At 39.8% G+C, this 21,825-nt stretch overlaps 1 protein-coding gene across 4 annotated transcripts in view; it reads left to right on the top strand.

Moving 5' to 3' along the window:
- The window catches only part of SPPL2A (signal peptide peptidase like 2A), a 58,290-nt gene that overhangs the window by 30,072 nt on the left and 6,393 nt on the right, over window positions 1-21,825 (top strand). Inside the window, exons 9-15 of one of the 4 annotated variants that reach the window (XM_008953161.4) lie at window positions 3,074-3,155; window positions 4,744-4,818; window positions 9,405-9,461; window positions 9,656-9,709; window positions 10,451-10,553; window positions 13,580-13,657; window positions 15,680-15,840. In XM_008953161.4, the coding sequence (XP_008951409.1) occupies window positions 3,074-3,155; window positions 4,744-4,818; window positions 9,405-9,461; window positions 9,656-9,709; window positions 10,451-10,553; window positions 13,580-13,657; window positions 15,680-15,840 (610 nt within the window). The remainder of the gene's footprint in view (window positions 1-3,073; window positions 3,156-4,743; window positions 4,819-9,404; window positions 9,462-9,655; window positions 9,710-10,450; window positions 10,554-13,579; window positions 13,658-15,679; window positions 15,841-21,825) is intronic. The other 3 variants (XM_003827828.6, XM_024925712.4, XM_055098712.2) reach the window with 3 other exon arrangements.

The raw sequence follows: 21,825 nt of genomic DNA, 5'->3' as shown, positions 1-21,825 counted from the left end.
GCAGCTCTAAACAATGAAGATCTCTATGAATTGATATGCAGGGAGTTCCAGGAGAGAGAGAAAGAGAGAGAGAGTGCAGAAACAATCAAAATGTCCATCAAACTTTGAATGGGTGAATACATTACGTTATATTTACACAATGGAATACTATTCACCAATAAGTAAGCCATATACCACATGCACAGGCGTGAGTGAATCTCAAACGTAATGCCAAGTGAAAGTAGTCAGATACAAAAGAGAACATACTTGCCGGGCGTGGTGGCTCATACCTGTAATCCCAGCACTTTTGGAGGCTTGAGGTGGGCAGATCACCTGTGGTCAGGAGTTCGAGACCACCCTGACCAACATGGAGAAGCCTCGTCTCTACTTAAAAATACAGAATTAGCCAGGCGTGGTGGCATGCGCCTGTAATCCCAGCTACTCAGGAGGCTGAGGCAAGAGAATCACTTGAACCCAAGGCAGAGGTTGCAGTGAGCCAAGATCACACTATTGCACTCCAGCCTGGGGAAGAAGAGTGCAACTCCGTCTCAAAAAAACAAAAAAAGAAAAGAGAGAGAGAGAATATACTCTATGATATATAAAGTACAAAAAGGAGCACAGTCTATACTTTTTAAAAAGTTTTATTTTTAATTATTATGGGAACATAATGACTATATTTACGGGATACATGTGGTGTTTTGATATAGGCATACAATGTGAATGATCACATCAGAGTAATAGTGGTATCCATCACCTCAAGCCTTTGTCATTTCTTTGTGTTGGGAACATTCCAATTTCACTCTTCTAGTTATTTTTACAATATACAATAAGTTATTAACTGTATCACCTTATTGTGCTACCAAACACTAGATCTTATTTATTTTATTTAGCTATATTTTTGCACCCATTAACCATCTTCACTTTATCACCCCCACTCTCTACCTTTTTTTAGCCTCTGGTAACCATCATTCTACTATCTCCATGAGTTCCATTTTTAATTTTTATTTTCTTAATTTTAGCTCCCACGATGAGTGAGAATGTGCAATATTTGTCTTTCTGTGCTTGGCTTATTTCAGTTAACATGATGTCTTCAGTTCCATCCATGTCTTTGCAAATGACAAGACTTCATTATTTTTTGTGGCTGAATAATATTCCATTGTGTGTATTTGTAAAATTATATATATATGAGTGTGTATAATATTTCCTTTATCCACTGGTGGACACTTAGGTTGATTCCATATCTTGGCTATGGCGAATAGTGCTGCAATAAACATGAGAGTTCAGGTATCTCTTTGATATACTGAGTTCCTTTCTTTTGCATGTATATCCAATGGCGGGATTGCTGGATCATATGGTAATTCTGTTTTTAGTTTTTTTGAGGAATTTCCATACTGTTCTTCATAGTGGCTGTGGTAATTTACATTCCCACCAACAGTGTACAAGGTTTCCCCTTTTCCCACATCCTTGCCAGCATTCTGGGATGAGATGATATCTCATTGTAGTTTTGATTTACATTTCTCTACTTGCAATCAGATTTCATCTGATTGGAGATGTTGAGCATTTTTTCATATATCTGTTGGTCATTTGTATGTCTTTGGAGAAATGTTTATTCAGATATTTTGCCCAATTTTTAATTGGATTACTTTTTTTTTTTTCTATTGAGTTGTTTGAGCTCCTTACATATTCTGGTTATTAATTGCTTGTCAGATGGGTAGTTTGCAGATATTTTCTTTCATTCTGTGGGTTGTTTCTTCACTTTCTTGATTTTTCCTTTGCCATGCAAAACCTTTTAGCTTGATGTGATTCCATTTGTCCATTTTTGCTTTCGTTGTCTGTGTTTTCAAGTCTTACTCAAGAAATCTTTGCCAAGACCAGTGTCCTGGAGCATTTCCCCAATGTTTTCATCAAGTAGCGTCATAGTTTCAGGTCTTAGATTTAAGTCTTTAATCCACTTTGATTTGATATTTGTATTTTTTTAAGTGAAAAAAGCAAAGTGCAAAAAAATATTTAGAGTATGCTGTCTTTTATGCAAGAAAGAGGGGGATATGCCGGGCGCGGTGGCTCACGCTTGTAATCCCAGCACTTTGGGAGGCCGAGGCGGGTGGATCACGAGGTCAGGAGATCGAGACCACGGTGAAACCCCGTCTCTACTAAAAATACAAAAAAAATTAGCCGGGCGTGGTGGCGGGCGCCTGTAGTCCCAGCTACTCGGAGAGGCTGAGGCAGGAGAATGCAGTGAACCCAGGAGGCAGAGCTTGCAGTGAGCCGAGACTGTGCCACTGCACTCCAGCCTGGGTGACAGAGCGAGACTCCGTCTCAAAAAAAAAAAAAAAAGAAAGAAAGAGGGGGATATAAGAAAATATACAGATATCTGTTCATTTGTAGGAAGATAACCAGAAAAAATATATACTTAGGTTTATATTAATGGTTTATTAATAAAATTATTGAGGACTGAAAGGATTTAATGGCCTAAAATTTGGGAAACAAAGCTCATACAGCTTTATGCAGCTTCAGGTAGGATAATCAATGGATAATTACTTATGTCAATTTCTGATGGAGTAAGTTGCATAGCTCTTGTTTTCTTTATGTTCAAGCTATTTGGATCTGTGTTAACACTGATATTTTGTTAACAGCTGTTTTCTAGAGCGAGACGTGTTAATGCACTTATGTCTGATATATGTTCTTCTGAGGTAGCCTTTTCAACTTTTTCTTAGTGTAATAATATTCATTATTCTACTAGGACAGTAAAATTACCAAATATAGAGTATATGAGGGGTTTTGTTGTTATGCTTGCTGTTTAATATTTGAATAGTCAGAAATTAGCCAGGCATGGTGGTGTGCATGCCTTTAGTCCCAGCTACTTGGGAAGCTGAGACATGAAAATCACTTGAACCCAGGAGGTGAAGGTTGCAGTTAGCCGAGATCATGCCACTGCACTCCAGCCTGGGTGACAGAGTGAGAATCTGTCTTAAAAAAAAAAAAAAGGAATAGTTAAATCATAGCAATTAAATGATATTACCTCAGTGATCTATGTCTTTTGAAAGGCTTCATCTAAACATTGATAAAGCAATAGAGTAATATCTTTTGATTTTAGGTGGGCTTGGATTTTACAGGATATCTTGGGGATTGCTTTCTGTCTGAATTTAATTAAAACACTGAAGTTGCCCAACTTCAAGGTAATGTATACAATACTACTTTGCTAGTTAAAATAAATTTTTAAAAGACAGCTTTATTAAGGCATAATTTACCTACAATTAAATGCGCCAATTTTTGGCATACTGTTTATGAAAATTTTATGAATGTGTAACTTTATAACCACTATCCCAGTGAAGTTGTAGAACATTTCTCATCTCTTCCAAAAGCTCTACCATGGCCTTTGCAATCAGTCCTAACCCCCAGGCCCAGACAACCACTGATTTGCTAGCTAAACTATTGTTTTTTTTTTCTTTCTTTTATTTGTATAAATTTAAGGGGTTCAAGTGTAGTTTTATTACATGGATATGTTGGGTAGTGATGAGGCTTATAGTATAACCATCACTCGACTAATGTGTATTGTCCCCATTAAGTAATTTCTCATCCCTCACCCCTTCTAACTCTTCCACCATGCCGAGTATCCCAGTGCCTGTTATTCCTCACTCTTATCCATGTGTACACTTTATTTTAGCTAAATTTTGTTTGTTTGTTTTTGTAGAGCTAGGGGTCTCGCTGTGCTACCCAAGCTGTTCTTAAACTTCTGGCCACAAGCAGTCCTTCTGATTTGGCCTCCCAAAGTGCTGGGATTACAGGCATGAGCCACTGCACCCTGCCTAAAATATTTTTTTTTTATTTATTTGGTTTTTTTGTTTTGTTTTGTTTTGTTTTGTTTTGTTTTTTTTGAGATGGAGTCTCATTCAGTCTCCCAGGCTGGAGTGCAGTGGTGTGATCTCGGCTCACTGCAGCCTCCGCCTCCTGAGCTCAAGTGATTCTCCTGCCTCAGCCTCCCAAGTAGCTGGGATTACAGGCACCTACCACCAAGCCCTGCTAATTTTTGTATTTTTAGTAGAGACAGCGTTTCACCATGTTGGCCAGGCTGGTTTTGAACTCCTGACCTCAAACGATCTGCCCACCTGGGCCTCCCAAAGTGCTGGGATTACGGGCATGAGCCACTGTGCCCAGCCTGCCTAAAATATTTTTAATCATTCATATAATATGCCAAATTCATAAAATCTTTAACATGACCAAATATCAGGGAAGCACATTTCTTCTTTTTTTTTTTCCAAGACAGAGTTTCACTCTGTCACCGAGGCTGGAGTGCAGTGGCACGATCTCAGCTCACTGCAACCTCTGCCTCCTGGGTTCAAGTGATTCTCCTGCCTCAGCCTCCTGAGTAGCTGGGTTTATAGGCATGTGCCACCATGCCCGGCTAATTTTTGTAGTCTTAGTAGAGACGGGGTTTCACCATGTTGGCCAGGCTGGTCTCGAACTCTTGACCTCGTGATCCGCCCCGCCTCAGTCTCCCAAAGTGCTGGGATTACAGGCGTGAGCCACCAGGCCCAACCCAGCACATTTCTTTGGTTCGGTGATTTTTTTTAAAAAAAATAAGATAAAGAAGATAAGGGTTTTAATATGTAGAATAAAACTATACGTAGTATTAACCATAAGATATCTTTTTAAAAGTAATATTTAAATGTATATTCATATATTTATTTGCACTTGAAAAATAATTTAATGCCTTCATTTACATTTAGGAAGATTGACCTTTAATTTTGTTTCTTTCTTTGACAGTCATGTGTGATACTTCTAGGCCTTCTCCTCCTCTATGATGTATTTTTTGTTTTCATAACACCATTCATCACAAAGGTATGACCATATTTTTGAAATGGGTGAAGAAACATGCTAAAAAATGATCATCTTAAATCTGCTCCTAGATTATTAATTTTGCAGATGTTTACCACTGAGTGAATTCTAATTCTCTTAAAAGAACTGTCATTGAAATTGGCCTTTTAACTTTCAAGCTTTTAATCCATTTTGTTAGATTTTAAAATGTCTCTTGACTGATATAAATATGAGAATATCTGTACTTCCCTTTTTAAAATATTTTTTCTTATGAGCTAAATGTTTACTGTAGGCAATATAGACAATAAAAAAAATAAAATATCATTTCTGAAGCCCTAGTTTGAGACTAAGAAAGAGCAGCACGCTGGAAATCAGAAGGCCTAGAATGTAGCTCTGTAACCTTGCAACCATAGGCAAGTTACTTAGCCCTTTCTGCTTGCATTTACTAACCCGTTGAATGAGGGAGTACTGCTAGCTATTCATCTTCCACCTCCATCGGTGGAATTCTTTTGGTTCCAACTAACAGAACCCAACCGAAGCCTTCTGTACCAAAAAGGTCCCATTTATCTAGGCTGTGTTTGTAGGCCAGTGTGGGACTGGCGTCAAGAGAAACTAGACTCAGGGCCACATACTCTCCCTTTTTGCTTCTGTCCATTTGTTCATTCTCTCAGACTGGCTTTTTCCATGAAGTTAGAATCTGAGCAACTGGCAGCTCCTAGGTCATATATTCCCCGATCTGCCGCTAGCTCTTCAGTAAAATGAGGAGAGGTGTTGGGTGAGTATGGTGGTCCTTAATTATTTGTCAAGCTTTTCTACCTTGATCCTTTTCCTGTCTCATGAATATAATATTAATTATTGCTTAATTCCCCTACTTTCTCCCATTTTGAGTCTTGCTTTGTAACTTTATATTATCCATTTGTCCTTTGTCACTCATATATTTAAGTATTTGATATTCTCTACTTTATTTATCATTCCTTCTTTTTTTTTTTTTTTTTTTTTAAAAGGCCGAGTCTTGAGGCTGAAGTGCAATGGCACAGTCCTAGTTCACTGCAGCCTCAAACTCCTGGGCTCAAGCCCAGGAGTCCTCCCACGTTGGCCTCCCAGAGTATTGGGATTACAGGCATGAGCCATAGTGCTTGGCCTCATTTCTTCTTTACCCATTCATTAAACCTATCATCTGTGAAATCATTGTAAAAATCTACACTTCTGATATTTGCTATAATGGCATAAAGACAAACTGTACCCTATTGGGGAGCTAAAATTGTAATAGGTAACAAATATAATTAACTGTCCCAAAATGCAGCTAACCAACCAAACTTTTTTTTTCCTCTTCTTTGAGACACAAACCTTCTTTTTGGTTTTTTCCTCTTCTTTGAGACTGGGTCTCGGTCTGCCGCCCAAGGTGGAGTTCAGTGGCTCAATTATGACTTACTGCAGCCTTAACCTCCTGAGGCCCAGGTGATCCTACCACCTCAGCTTCCCAAATAGCTGGTACTACAGGGACACGCCATTACACCCAGCCAATTTTTGTATTTTTTGTAGAGATGGGGTTTTACCATATTGCCCAAGCTGGCATATGGGTCAGCTGGCATATGCCTGGCCTAACCAAACCATTTTACTAGCACCTTTCTGTCACTTAATGATGAGCCATTTGATTCATTGACTTCACTGAACAATAGTAACCTAAAAAAAGAAACATTCATAGAACTAGTATTACGGGTTATAACTAAATTTGTTAATTTGGCCAGGTGCGGTGGCTAATGCCTATAATCCCAACACTTTGGGAGGCCAAGGCAGGCAGATCACTTGAGGTCAGGAGTTCGAGACCAGCCTGGCCAACATTGTAAAACTGTATCTCTACTAAAAATACAATAATTAAGAGGCCGGGTGCGGTGGCTCATGCCTGTAATCCCAGCACTTTGGGAGGCCAAGGCGGGTGGATCACTTGAGGTCAGGAGTTTGAGACCAGCCTGGCCAACATAGTGAAACCCCATCTCTACTAAAAATACAAAAATTTGCCAGGCACAGTGGTGGGCGCCTGTAATCCCAGCTATTTGGAGGGCTGAGGCAGGAGAATCGCTTGAACCCACAAGGTGGAGGTTGCAGTGAGCCAAGATTGCGCCACTGCACTCCAGCCTGGGCAACAGAGCGAGACTCCATCTCAAAAAAAAAAAAAAAAAAATACAATAATCAGCCAGGTGTCGTGGTGCACGCCTGTAGTCCCAGCTACTCGGGAGACTGAGGTGGGAAGATCGCTTGAAGCCAGGAGCGGAGGTTACAGTGAGCCGAGATCGTGCCACTGCACTCCAGCCTGGGCAACAGAGTGAGACTCCGTTTCAAAAAATAAAATTGTTGGCCGAGCGCAGTGGTTCACGCCTGTAATCCCAGCTCTTCGGGAGGCCAAGGTGGGCGGATCACGAGGTCAGGAGATTGAGACCATCCTGGCTAACATGGTGAAACCCCATCTCTACTAAAAAAAATAGAAAAAAATTAGCCGGGCATGGTGGCGGGCACCTGTAGTCCCAGCTACTTGGGTGGCTGAGGCAGGAGAATGGCGTGAACCCAGGAGGCAGAGCTTGCAGTGATCCAAGATCGTGCCACTGCACTCCAGCCTGGGCAACAGAGTGAGACTCTGTCTCAAAAATAAATAAAAGATAAAAAATAAAATTGTTAATTTATTAGGGTATTTTTAACTTGGTTCAAAAGTGTGTTTTTGTAGGATACCCCATCAGAGATCTCATAGCAAAAGTGAAATGTTCCCTCTACAAAGCCATTTCCATAAATCAACAGATAATCCATAACATATGACACATATATTACACAGTAGATACAGCTGTAAACTGTAACTAAACTGTTTTTTAAAATAACTTTTCCATTCTGACACTACTCTTCACTTTGTGAATAAACATATCTGCCCCAGCAAACTGTTTGCATTCCATATACATAGAATGTTTCAGAATTTTAAAGGTATAGGATGAAAATAAAGGTGTCTTTTAGCCTTCTTTCTTTTGTGCTTAAGAAATTTTTCGTCTTCCTATTTCTATCTTAGTTCCTACTGACTAGGAACATGATTTCTAGCAACCTAATATGGTGGAAAAAGCTAAGTGCTCGCTCTTTGGAGTTCACTGCTGTAGATTTACTTTAATACCTTCTTCTGAGTCTGATTTGTTTGTTTTTATTAAGGCAGCAGGCCTTAGTTTAGTAGGTAACTCAAAAATCAGATTGCTGATTTTCCTGGTTTTCACTGTAAATTTGAAGGATTAAATATTGCATATTCTAAACATGTTCTTGACCCAAGTATTAGTGGCCTTCTAGTGAGTTGGCAAGGCGGGTCACCATAAGAGTACAGCAATAAGAGCCTGTCTTATTCATTTTTTTCCATTCACCGCTGTGCTCAGTATTGTGTCTTACAAGTAGTAGTTACTCAGGTATCTTTAAATGTATGGGAGGATGTCAATGATGGTCTTCAGTTAAATGTTTTACATAACAATTAGAAAGTGAACCAAAATGAACTCTTTATCTGGAAATGTTATCACAACCTGGGAATCTGCTTTAAGGAACTGTACTTAGTTTATTTTCCTAAACTCCTTTGACTTAACCCCTCTGTAACCCAAAGCTTAACATGCGCAGATTTCTGCAGCTACAGGTTTTATCCTCCTTTCTGCTCAGCTCAGGAATCAGTGAGGTCCTTTTAAAAACACTCAAGTGGTTTCTCCTGTGCACCCCACCCACATGGAAAATACTATAGTTAGTCAATCAAATTTTCCTGAAATTCAGCATTTGTTTATCTTCCCTGTACCTGCTTTGCTGATACACTTACAATAATACGAAAGATAAAATGAGTGGTTCATGCAGTCTTAGCTTGCTGCCTCACAATGTTTTCCCTCTCCACAACAGACTTGGCTATCAGGAAAAATTTTTTAAATGAACCCCTCACACAACCCACATAAAAAGACTTTATCCAGGCACAAGGGAGGGAAATTTAGCTAAGGTTAATGTTTTGATTGGATCATAGAAAGCAGGCAGGGCTGAAATTGGATGAGAGTTAGGCTAGAGAAGCTTCTCAGGTTCTATAGGGTTGGGTCTTTTCAAGTTTGGTTTCATTGTTTTGTTATTGTGGTGAGTAGCCAGAAGGTCAGATGTATATTTATTCAAATAAAGTTACCAATATTTTTTACAAAGCTAAGTGTAAAAGATTTTAGTATGATCTTCTTCACTGACATTACTGAAAACTGCTAAGAATATATAGTATAAGGCATAATGTAACTAAAAGTACTGTACCTAAAATTTTTAACCCATTACAAATGTCAGATATGAATATGTCATTACAAATCAGAACTGAGGGTTCACTTGAATTATTTTTACATGATTCATTTGCCAATTTCTGAGAATTATTGAGCTCTGATAAAGTGGAGCAACTGTACTAGGTGGACTTTGTTTTAGATGACTTCAGTTTTTGCAATCTACAAAGACTTTAGGAAAAAAGCAGTCTGCAGCCCATTTTCAATCAGTGTAACTGGCCATATGCCATGGGGCTTAAATCACACTTGAATAGTGGCAGATTGTTCTCTTTAAATGATTAGACAACTTCTTTTCCTTCTCAATTTTAGAATGGTGAGAGTATCATGGTTGAACTCGCAGCTGGACCTTTTGGAAATAATGAAAAGGTAGGGATGGCAATGAAATAGAAATGGCTATCCAGTGTACGTATGTGTATCCGGTTAATAATTTGCCTTCCTGTGTAATTCACTGGTCACATAGTGCATGTTAAGGTATTGTAAAACTTATTTCTCAGAAAATATAGCTCTTTTCTTAGTTATTCTAAATTATTAAATACCTATTGACTTGGGTTTCATCCTAGAATGATGGAAACTTGGTGGAAGCCACTGGTCAACCCTCAGCTCCCCATGAGAAAGTAAGGATTGTATTTCAGATATGTTCATTGGACTTTAAATCATACCCTCTGAGACAAGACTCTTCTTTGGGGGAAAAAAAAATCCAGATTGCCAAAAAAAATTAGGCCTGTTCTGTTTTCTATGTTTCAAGGCCTGAGTTCTATCCTTGGTAAAGAGAAAAAAAAAAGGTTAAATGTGGGGATACTTGGTTAATACTGTTAATCCTACATGTGTGTTGAGCATTTTTTTCAAAACTAATCTTTTTCTTTTGGAAATAGATAGAAACAGAGTATTTCAAGTTCCTTTAAACTGTCAAAAGAACTATTCTAATGTTAATCATTCCCTTTCTAGAAGATATGGGTGGCCAGGCACGGTGGCTCATGCCTGTAATACCAGCACTTTGGGAGGCTGAGGCAGGCAGATCACCTGAGGTCAGGAGTTTGAGACCAGCCTGGCCAACATGGTGAAACCCTGTCTCTACTAAAAACAGAAAAATTAGCCAGGCGTGGTGGCTCATGCCTGTAATCCCAGGTACTTGGGAGGCTGAGGCAGGAGAATTGCTTGAACCTGGGAGGCGGAGGTTGCAGTTGCAGTTGCAGTGAGCTGAGATCACGCCACTGCACTCCACTTGGGCGACAGAGCGAGACTCTGTCTCCAAAAAATAAATTAGTAAATAAAAGATATGAGTAAAGATTGCCAAGAAGTTCATTGGTGGCCTCTGTTTTTTTTGTTTTGTTTTGTTTTGTTTTGTTTTTGAACAGTTGCCAGTAGTCATCAGAGTACCAAAACTGATCTATTTCTCAGTAATGAGTGTGTGCCTCATGCCTGTTTCAATATTGGGTTTTGGAGACATTATTGTACCAGGTAAGCAATTGTAACAATTTTAGTTAAAAAAAAAACACGGATGATTTTAAATCGTCATACGTATAGAATCTGTTAAAAGTTACCTACTCTGTATTAACTATTTCTCGCTGTCACTAGAGCTGAGATTGTCATAACAAAAAAGCTTGTTGAGGGGTAGAAGGTAAAGCCCAAATGGTAATAACTAAAGTACTGTAATAGCTCCCGTGGCTCAAAAAGTTTGTTAGAGAAAGCAACTAGGATCAGTTTAACCTTCTTCTTCAAGAAAGTATATTTGTGACTCGTTTTAGAAGTTGAATATAATAATGCCAAACAAATAGTTTATATTACTTATATTTTAAGATAATAGTTATCTTTTAGAAAAAGGGGTTTAAGAATATTAGGCAAGGCTGTGATCAAGAGGAGAAACATAGAAGAACACCAGCTTGTAGGACTGCGTAATACAAAAAGACAGTTTATAGTGGAACTGATCACCATCTCTTAGCATGTCTGCTCTGACAGTGTAGTTTTGCCTTACTTTCCTCACTGCTCTGTCTGTAGAATAAACTTAATCCAAGCCCATTAATAATTTAGTTTAGAAGTAATTAATAATATTCCTCTATCAACTGAGTTTTTCCTTCTTCATTTTTCTTTTTTTTTTGAGATGGAGTCTCGCTCTGTTGCCCAGGCTGGAGCGCAGTGGCATGATCTCAGCTCACTGCAACCTCCGCTTCCCAGGTTCACGCCATTCTCCTGCCTCAGCCTCCTGAGTAACTGGGACTACAGGCGCCTGCCACCGCACCTGGCTAATTTTTTTTGTATTTTTAGTAAAGACTGGGTTTCACCATGTTAGCCAGGATGGTCTCGATCTCCTGACCTTGTGATCTGCCTGCTTCGGCCTCCCAAAGTGCTGGGATTACAGGCGTGAGCCACCGCGCCGGCTCCTTCTTCGTTTTTCTTAGTCTTCCTATGTACTAACTGCCTGTGGTGGATGGGTGAGGAGTACTGGTGCTTCTGAAAAAGCCCTTCTATTTACATAGTAAAACCAGGTAGAAAGAGAAAAGCTAGCAGTGTTGCCTTGCAAGTTGATATGGCAAAGTCTCTCTTAGCTCAGTGAATCTTGATTCACATAATTGATAAAATAAGGAAAACATTCTATTGAGTAACCTTACACTTCTTTGAATATCATTAAACTTATGCCTGATTTTACCATTTCCACACCAAGGGCTATACAAGATCTTCTATATAGAACTTGGCATAGAACTGGTAAAAATAGCATATAAATACTACATTATTGAAGTAAATGTCAAAGGTCTAAAACAAAAATATTTCTCCAAAGAGCAGAGGTACTGACAATACATGACAAGCTGAGATTTCTTCTTTGGGAAGAAGAAAAGGTTCAACAAATTTCTTACAAGAAATAGATATTAAATGAGTTGTTTCTGCATAATTGCATATTTACAAATGAAAGCATGAGCCGAGCGTGGCGGCTCATGCCTGTAATCCCGGCCCTTTGGGAGGCTGAGGCAGGTAGATCACTTGAGGACAGGAGTTCAAGACCAGCCTGGCCAACATGGTGAAACCCCATCTCTACTAAAAATACAAAAATTAGCTGTGTGTGTTAGCACACGCCCATAATCCCAGCTACTTGGGAGGCTGAGACAGGAGAATCACCTGAACCCAGGAGGCAGAGGTTGCAGTGAGCTGAGATCACACCACTGCACTCTGACCTGGGTGACAGTGAGACTCTGTCTCCAAAAAAAACAAAAAAACCCCAACTGAATAGTATTCCAGTCTGTGTATGTACCACATTTTTTTATTCATTCATCTGTTGATGGACACTTAGGTTGCTTCCATATCTTGGCTATTGCGAATAATGCTGCAGTGAATATGGGAATGCAAATATCTCTTTGACATACTGATTTCAGTTCCTTTGGATATATACCCAGTAGTGGGATTATTAGACCAAATGGTAGTTCTAATTTTAATTTTCTGAAGAACCACCATACTGGTTTCCATAATGGCTACACTAATTTACATTCCCATAAGCAATGTACAGGGTTCCCTTTTGGTACATCCTCTCTAAGGCTTACTTTTCATCTTTTTAATAACAGCCATTCTAACATATGTAAGGTGATATCTCATTGTGGTTTTAATTTGCATTTTTCTGATGATTAGTGATTTTGAGCAATTTTTCATATACCTGTTGGCTATTTATGTGTCTTCTATTGAGAATTAGCTACTTAAATCCTTTGCCCATTTTCTAATTGGGTTGTTTACTTATTATTGAGTTGTTTGAGTTCCTTATATTAATATATTTTAGGTGTTAACCCCTTATCAGATACATAGTTTGCAAATATTTTCTCCCATTTCACAGGTGTTTTCTTCACTTTGTTGACTGTTTCCTTGGCTGTGCAGAAGCTTTTTAGTTTGATGTAAACCCATTTGTCTGTTCAATATATTTTTTAATGATAAATTTTAAAAGTTTTCTTCATGGCTGGGCTTGGTGGCTCATGCCTGTAATCCCAGGACTTTGGGAGGCCAAGACCAGTGGATCACGAGGTCAGGAGATCGAGACCACCCTGACCAACATGATGAAACCCCATCTCTACTAAAATACAAAAAATTAGCCAAGTGTGGTGGCACGCGCCTGTAGTCCCAGCTACTCAGAAGGCTGAGGCAGGGGAGTTGTTTGAACCCGGGAGGCAGAGGTTGCAGTGAGCCGAGATCGCGCCACTGCATTCCATCCCGGGCAACAGAGCGAGACTCCGTCTCAAAAAAAAAAAAGTTTTCTTCATGACATGGAATATTGAGCAGCTAATAAAAATGATAGTTAAAAACTATTTAATAGCTTGAGGAAATGTTTAAACTATGGTATTAAGTATTTTTAAAATCAGCATATAAAATTTTGTCAAGAATTTGAGGTACTTGAATGTTCTTATAATGCAACAATGAAGATTCAATATAACATATACTGTTACTATTGTTAACAGTTGAATTTGCATTGCTGTTATTGTTTTAAGAAAATAATGTTTTGTTTTGTTTTTAAGGCCTGTTGATTGCCTACTGTAGAAGATTTGATGTTCAGACTGGTTCTTCTTACATATACTATGTTTCGTCTACAGTTGGTAAATTTTTGTTTTTCTTTGTATTAAATGTTGAATTGTATTGTCCGGAGGAAAAGACAGAGGTCTAAAAATAAAGAAGGAGTACAGTTTGGGCATGGTGGTTCGCCCCTGGAGTCCTAGCACTTTGGGGGCCAAGGCAGGCAGATTGCTTGAGCCCAGGAGTTCTAGACGAGCCTGGGCAACATAGTGAGACCCCATCTCTATAAAAACAGTTTTAGGGCCAGGCACAGTGGCTCACACCTGTAAGCCCAGCACTTTGGGAGGCCGAGGCAGGCAGATCATAAGGGCAAGAGATTGAGACCATCCTGGCCAACATGATGAAACCCTGTCTCTACTAAAAATACAAAAAAAATTAGCTGGGCGTGGTGGCACGCACCTGTAGTCCCAGCTACTGGGGAGGCTGAGGCAGGAGAATCACTTGAACCTGGGAGGCAGAGGTTGCAGTGAGCCAAGATTGCCCCACTGCACTCCAGCCTGGTGACAGAGCAAGACTCTGCCTCAAAAAAAAAATATATATATATATTTTTGTATTAGCTGGGTGTGGTGGTCATGCCTATGGTCCCAGCTACTCAGGAGGCTGAGATGGGAGAAACGCTTAAGCCCAAGAGGTCAAGGCTGCAGTAAGCCATGATCGTACCACTTCACTATAGCCTGGGCGAAAGATTGAGTCCCTGTCTCAAAAAAAAAAGAAAGGAAGAAAAAGAAAAGAAATAGCTAAGTGAGGGAGAAGATGAAGAAAAGAAAAAAAGTATAAAGAAATTCAAAAAGCAGTCTCAGCTGGGCGCAGTGGCTGGCCAGACGTGGTGGCTCATACCTGTAATCCCAGCACTTTGGGAGGCCAAGGCAAGTGGATCACTTGAGGTCAGGTGTTTGAGACCAGCCTGGCCAACATGGTGAAATCTCAACTCTACTAAAAATACAAAAAGTAGCTGGGCATGGTGGCGCACACCTGTATTCCCAGCTACTCGGGAGGCTGAGGCAAGAAAATTGCTTGAACCTGGGAAGTGGGTTCAAGAGACAAGATTGCACCACTGCACTCCAGCCTGGGCAACTGAGCGAGGCTCCATCTCAAAAAAAGCAGTTTGAGGCCACTAAGTATGGTACTCTCCAGGGCTTTAACATATTAGTATCCAAAGGCAGATTATAGGAGTGTTCATTAATTCTCCTGTGTACCTTTGGACAACTCAAACTCCCTGTTCCTCCATTGCCTCATCTTTAAAATTAGAAACTATACTAAATTGTTTATAAAGGGAATATTCTGAGATCCTATGTTCCTAGTAAAACCCTGAGTCATTAGGAAAAGTTCAGGCCGGGCGCGGTGCTCACACCTATAATCCCAGCACTTCGGGAGGCTGAAGCGGGTGGATCACCTGAGGTCGGGAGTTTGAGACCAGCCTGACCAACATGGAGAAACCCAGTCTCTGCTAAAAAATACAAAATTAGCCAGGCGTGGTGGCACATGCCTATAATCCCAGCTACTTGGGACGCTGAGGCAGGAGAATCGCTTGAACCCAGGAGGCAGAGGTTGCGGTGAGCTGAGATCGTGCCATTGCACTCCAGCCTGGGCAACAAGAACAAAACTCCGTTTCGAAAAAAAAAAAAAAAAGAAAAGTTCAAAAGTATGTGCTTATTAACAAAGCTTAGGAAGTATGTAATCAGTGTTAGGAAGATTTTTTTAAACAACCTATAGTACATATTGGTACAGATTTAGTTATCTAAAATATGAAACTATTTAACATCTTTAATAGCAACAGATAATTGAAACTCTCATGAATTATTATCTCTTATCAATGATACATGGTTAGGTTAGTAATAATTGAAATGCTAACCAGTTTCCACATTTTTCAAAAGCTCCATAGAAGATGTCTCCTAATCCTATCTAGGAAAATGATGAAATTACAAGAAGTCATAGAGCAAAAATATCCTCAGAAATGTTTGAAAACCAGTACGTAAATGACAGAGGAAAAAACCCACCTTTGGTAACATGTAGAAATGACTTATAGCTTGGTATTCTTCTTGCAGCCTATGCTATTGGCATGATACTTACATTTGTTGTTCTGGTGCTGATGAAAAAGGGGCAACCTGCTCTCCTCTATTTAGTACCTTGCACACTTATTACTGCCTCAGTTGTTGCCTGGAGACGTAAGGAAATGAAAAAGTTCTGGAAAGGTAACAGCTATCAGGTATGTGCTTATACTTTGGTTACCAAGTTATCTTATGGCTTAATTTACTGACTGATTTTGGGTGGGAACAGCCTATATGTAGCAAAGCTTTTATGTACCAAAAAGTACTGTAATACCACCTTACTCACTGTCCACCTATTGAATCATCATTTGTGACCTCCCCTGCAATCTAATGCCAAAAGCCTGGTGATTCAAGACAAAACTACAAAAAAAAACAGCAGAGGACATCGGGGAAAACAAAATAGCATTTCAACATGTATTTTCAAAACCTACACAAAAGCAGACTTCATGAAAGATAAAATTCGTTGTTTAAAATAAGTACTTAATTTTGAGACTAAGCATTAGCTATTTGTAGTAAGAGTCCTAAGGTTTTGCAGATAAAAAGTGTACTCTGGCCAGGCACGGTGGCTCACGCCTGTAATCCCAGCACTTTGGGAGGCCGAGGCAGATGGATCAGCTGAGGACGGGAGTTCGAGACCAGCCTGGCCAACATGGTGAAACCCGTCTCTACTAAAAATACAAAAAATTAGCCGGGTGTTGTGGCAGGCACCTGTAATCCCAGCTACTTGGGAGGCTGAGGCAGGAGAATCACTTGAACCCAGGAGGCAGAGGTTGCAGTGAGCCAAGATTACGCCATTGCACTCCAGCTTGGGCAACAAGAGTGAAACTCCATCTCAAAAAAAAAGTGTCCTCTTCAGCATCTAAATGGGCCTAACCAAACTAGATAGGGCACTCATTTGAGATTTAAGTGAATCAAGGTTGAGCTTTCTTTAAAATTTCTAAACAAAGAAAATCTTGATACCAAGGTCTCTTTTGCTTGAGTGGTTTCTTCATTAAAGTTAAAGCCTTTTCTTTTTTTTCCCCCTAAATGTTCTTGGTATTCCAGTAAAGTCTGTTTGCATTGAAATTAAGAAGAGTTGGGAAACCCTAGCCTATTGAGGTCAGGGCCATGGCACTGACCCCTTCATGAAGGCACTTTGTGAGGCAGTTAGCTCTGCTTTCCCCTATTACAACTACCACTCTCCTCCATCCACCCTCATGCTTCTGTGTCAGTTGTCACGTGAACAAAAAGAGAGACACTTTGGATGGGTGGCTGAAACTCTGATAGTAGATAAACAGTTCAAAGTCCATGTCCATCTTGTGCTTGGTCTTTCATGTCATTTATAGTGTTACTTAATGAGAGGTGGTTAACACATTAAGTTACAGACTACTATGATTTGAAAAAACACTGGTTTAGAATTCTTTTGAGGAAATCTTAAAATTTCTTTGAGATTTGGTTAAGCTAATAATACCTGTCTTGCCTATGTCACAAAGCTGTTGTCTCAACTTATACTGTTATACATAGAATTAGTTTATGATCCTAATGCCCTTGACTAAACTAGTAAGGTAACTTTTAACTTTTCCATTGAAGATGACACTCACATAGGTTTTTTATAGATTTTTAAAAATAAAGTGTATCCTATGATATACACTATGCTAATAACATCTAAAAATCACATCTCAAAAAGTACGCTACATCATTTTTTAATGGTTTTATATTTCTTCATTTAGCAAATGTTTATGAGTGATTCTATGAGAGGATACTATTTTTGGTATTGGTGATACAAGATGATCAAGTTAGAAAGAGGCCTATTCTCATGACCTCTTGAAAGTTACAGTCTAGCCGGTCGCGGTGGCTCATGCCTGTAATCCCAGCACTTTGGGAGGCTGAGGCGGGAGGATCACGAGGTCAGGAGATCGAGACCATGCTGGCTAACACGGTGAAACTCCATCTCCACTAAAAAATACAAAAAAAATATTAGCCGGGTGTGGTGGCAGGTGCCTGTAGTCCCAGCTACTCGGGAGGCTGAGGCAGGAGAATGGCGTGAACCTGGGAGGCGGAGCTTGCAGTGAGCCGAGATCGTGCCACTGCACTCCAGCCTGGGGGACAGAGCAAGACTCCGTCTCAAAAAAAAAAAAAAAAAAAAGAAACACGAAAATTACAGTCTAGTGAGGAATAGACATAAAGTCACTAACAATAAAGTGTGATAAACCTATTAGTTACGGCAGGTGCCATGAAAACTATAGATGGGATATCCAGTGCTTGTGGTTTCAGGAAAGATTCCTAGGTGATTTGGGGAGGGCTTTCTAAAGAATATTAAATTTATGTCCAGACTTTAAGACTGAGCTGTGTGTTCCATGTTGAAGGAACCATGTCTTCCGAGGCTCAGAGGGAAGAGAACATGGCACATTCTAGAAACTCAGTGAAGGTTAGGATGGCTATAATGCTGAGTAAGGGTTACGGGAGTTACAGGAAATGAAAGCTGGAGAAGGAAGCAAGAGTGAGAGCCTTGTATGTAGCATCTTATAAGCCACATTTAAGAGTTTGGACTCTATACTAAGCATTGGAGACCATTTAAGGTTTTAAGAAATCTAGAAAATTAAGGGAGCAAAACTGGGGACAATTATTGCAATAAGAAGTGATAGAAGGCCAGACATGGTTGTTTACCCTGATAATTCCAGCACTTTGGGAGGCTAAGCCAGGAGGATCACTTGACCCCAGGAGTTTGAGACCAGCCTGGGCAATATGTGAGACCCTGTCTCTACAAAAAAGAAAAAATTTGCTGGGCGTGGTGGCACATGCCTTTGGTCCTAGCTGCTCGGGAGCCTGAGGTGGGAGGATTGCTTGAGTCCGGAAGATAGGGGCTTCAGTGGGCCATGATTGCACCACTGCACTCAGCCTGGGCAACAGAGCGAGCGAGACCCTGTCTCAAAACAAAAGCACAAACAAAAAAGAAGTGATAGAAGCCTAAATTAGCAAAATAGTGAGATGGAAAGACGTGAACAAAGTTAAGAGAAATTTAGAGGCATAATAGGGCCTCATGATGGAGTCAGTATGGGTAGAGGAAAAGAAGTAGAGTTCAGGGCTTCTGGATTGGGAAACTGAGTAGGGGGATGGTGATGAAGGAAAGGCAACAGGGTTGAGGAAGATGATGATGAATTCAGTCTTGAACATTTCAGAAGTACCTATTGGATCACCACAAAGAGAGAAATAATAGGCAGTTGAATAAATAGGTCTGATGTGCAAGAGACAGACCTGGCTAGAGATAGATAATTGGGAGTGCCATTAGCATACAGAATAAAGAGTTGAGAATGTAGAGGCAGAAGAAAAGACTCAGGACAGGCCTGTGAGCAAGAGATTTCTATTATTAGGGGTACTTATCTGATTAACTGTAAATCAGGACAAAGAAGACAAGCAACATCAGGAAATTTTGTTGTGAGTTGACATTAAATCTTTGTTTAGTTTAGAATTGAAATTTAGGATTGTTAGTGAGAGCACATGTGCTGTCTTACAGAATTGTGTTTCTTGTTATTTTCATTGTCAGAATTTATTTTTACTTATAAAAAATTCATTTCCCTTTCATACAGCTTTTAAAGTATTTTATTATTAAAAATATATGCTTATAGGCTGGGTGCAGTGGCTCACGCCTGTAATCCCAGCAGTTTGGGAGGCTGAGGCGGGCAGATCACCTGGGGTCAGGAGTTTGAGACCAGCCTGGCCAACATGACAAAACCTCATCTCTACTAAAAATACAAAAATTAGCTGGGCGTGGTGGCACATACTTGTAATCCCAGCTACTTGGGAGGCTGAGGCGGAAGAAGCGCTTGAACCTGGGAGGTGGAGGTTGTAGTGAGCTGAGATTGCGCCATTGCACTCCAGCCTGAGTGATGGAGCAAGACTCCGTCTCAAAAATAAATAAATAAATAAAAATAAAAATATGTGATTATAGAAAATTTGGAAAATATTTTTTAAAAATACAAGAGGAAAATTAAGTCCGCCCATAATCCTACCACCTAGAGATAGTTAAGGTTTAAGTGAATTTCCTTCTGTGCCTTCTCTGGATAAATGGATAGACGAGTGAATGATACTATAAATAGTTCTCTTTCTTTTTCAGTGCATTTTATATTTTATTTTAAATTCCTTATAAAATTATTTTAATGGCTATATAATATTTCCTTATATGCATATATCATACTTTGTTATTTACTTTGACCCAGTAATTTCTCTTAAGGTATTTTCAGAAAATGATTAAAAATTTGGGCAAAAATGGTGTGAAAAGATGTTCATTATAGTAATTCTAGTCTTCTTTGTTCTATTTTAATGTCTTGTAGGTTAATATTATTGGTAGTTAATTTACTAAAATTTTTACATAGACCTTTACTGTTTGCATTTTAGTAATTTTTCTTTTTTGTATCTTAATTACAAATTAGTGCATATTTGTGTTTTTAAAATAAGCAATACAAAAGTGTCTAAAGTAAAAATGGGAGTCCTTTTTCTAACCATTCTTCCCCCACCCCCACCCTTAACGGGCAGCTACTGTAAACAGTTTCTTTCTTTGTAGCTTCCATATCTTTTTATGCTAACTCATACTGGAAATAGTTGAATATTTAGAGTTGTTGTATACATAAAGTTATTAACATTGCATTTCTTTGGAAATATTCTACAGCACATTTTTTCCTCTGGTTGATTCTAGCACCTTTCCTCCTTCTTTTTCCATAATTGTTACTGACACAGGATTGTAGTTAAGGAAAGATTTCAACCAAGGGCTACATTTATATTCCCAATGAACAAATGCTTTGCCCTGGACCATCCAAGTTTCATTCTTAGGCCGGGAGCGGTGGCTCACACCTGTAATCCCAGCACATTGAGAGGCCAAGGCTAGTGGATCACTTGAGATCAGGAGTTCGAGACCAGCCTGGTCAACATAATGAAACCCCATCTCTACTAAAAATACAAGAAAAAAGTAGCCTGGCATGATGGCACACACTTGTAATCCCCAGCTACTCAGGAGGCTGAGGCAGGAGAATCTTTTGAACCTGGGAGGCAGAAATTGCAGTGAGCCAAGATTGTACCACTGCACTCCATCCTGGGCAACAGAGTGACACAGTCTAAACAAAAAAAACCACCAAAAAAAACTTCTTAAAAATCATGATCTTGAGAAAAATTTTTTGGGCGGGGAGGGGTGGCGGAATTTGCTCTATCACCCAGGCTGGAGTACAGTGGCACAATCTTGGCTTACTGCAACCTCCACCTCCTAGGTTTAAGCGATTCTCCTGCCTCAGCCTCTCAAGTAGCTGGGATTATAGGCATGTACCACCATCCCTGGCTAATTTTTGTATTTTCACTAGAGACAGGATTTCGCCATGTTAGCCAGGCTGGTCCTGAACTTCTGACCTCAGGTGAACCCACCCGCCTTGGCCTCCCAAAGTGCTGGGATTACAGGCATGAGCCACCGTGCCCGGCCAAGAAAAAAAATTTTTTTTTTTTTTTTGAGATGGAGTTTCACTCTTATTGCCCAGGCTGGAGTGCGATGATACTATCTTTGCTCATTGCAACCTCCACCTCCGGGGTTCAAGCGATTCTCCTGCCTCAGCCTCCCAAGTAGCTGGTATTAAAAGCATGCGCCACCCTGCCCAGCTAATTTTGTATTTTTAGTAGAGATGGGGTTTCACTATGTTGGTCAGGCTAGTCTCAAACTCCTGACCCTCGATGATCCACCAACCTCGGCCTCCCAAAGTGCTGGGATTATAGGCGTGAGCCACCATTCCTGGCCTGAGAAAAAAATTTGCCTCTGCTTCACAGCAGCTACCTACAAAGGGAAAGAACACTGTTGCTAGTCACTAAGTAATAATAGCCCCAGGAGGGCAGACATCAGGAGCTTTACCATATAACATAGTAGCTAAGTAAGGCATTTGATTGTAGGAAAATCTGTTTAAAAGCGTATAAAAACATGGGCCAACTTTGTTAATAAAATTCTCACTTTCTAGTGTAGTATCGTAATTGTATTAGGTAAAGACATTCAGAATACAAAATAACCCATAGAAGTAAAGAGCATAGAGTCTAGTACCAGGCTGCCTAAATTTGAATTCTAATTTTGTTAATTATTAGCTGTGTAGCCTTCGGCAAGTTGCTTAGCTTCTTGGTGCCTCAGTTTTTCTACATAG

The sequence above is a fragment of the Pan paniscus genome, chromosome 16 (genome assembly GCF_029289425.2).
Source record: "Pan paniscus chromosome 16, NHGRI_mPanPan1-v2.0_pri, whole genome shotgun sequence".
Taxonomy (NCBI): domain Eukaryota; kingdom Metazoa; phylum Chordata; class Mammalia; order Primates; family Hominidae; genus Pan; species Pan paniscus.
The sequence above is the reverse complement of the archived record's forward strand: the minus strand, read 5'-3'. Positions and strand labels throughout refer to the sequence as shown.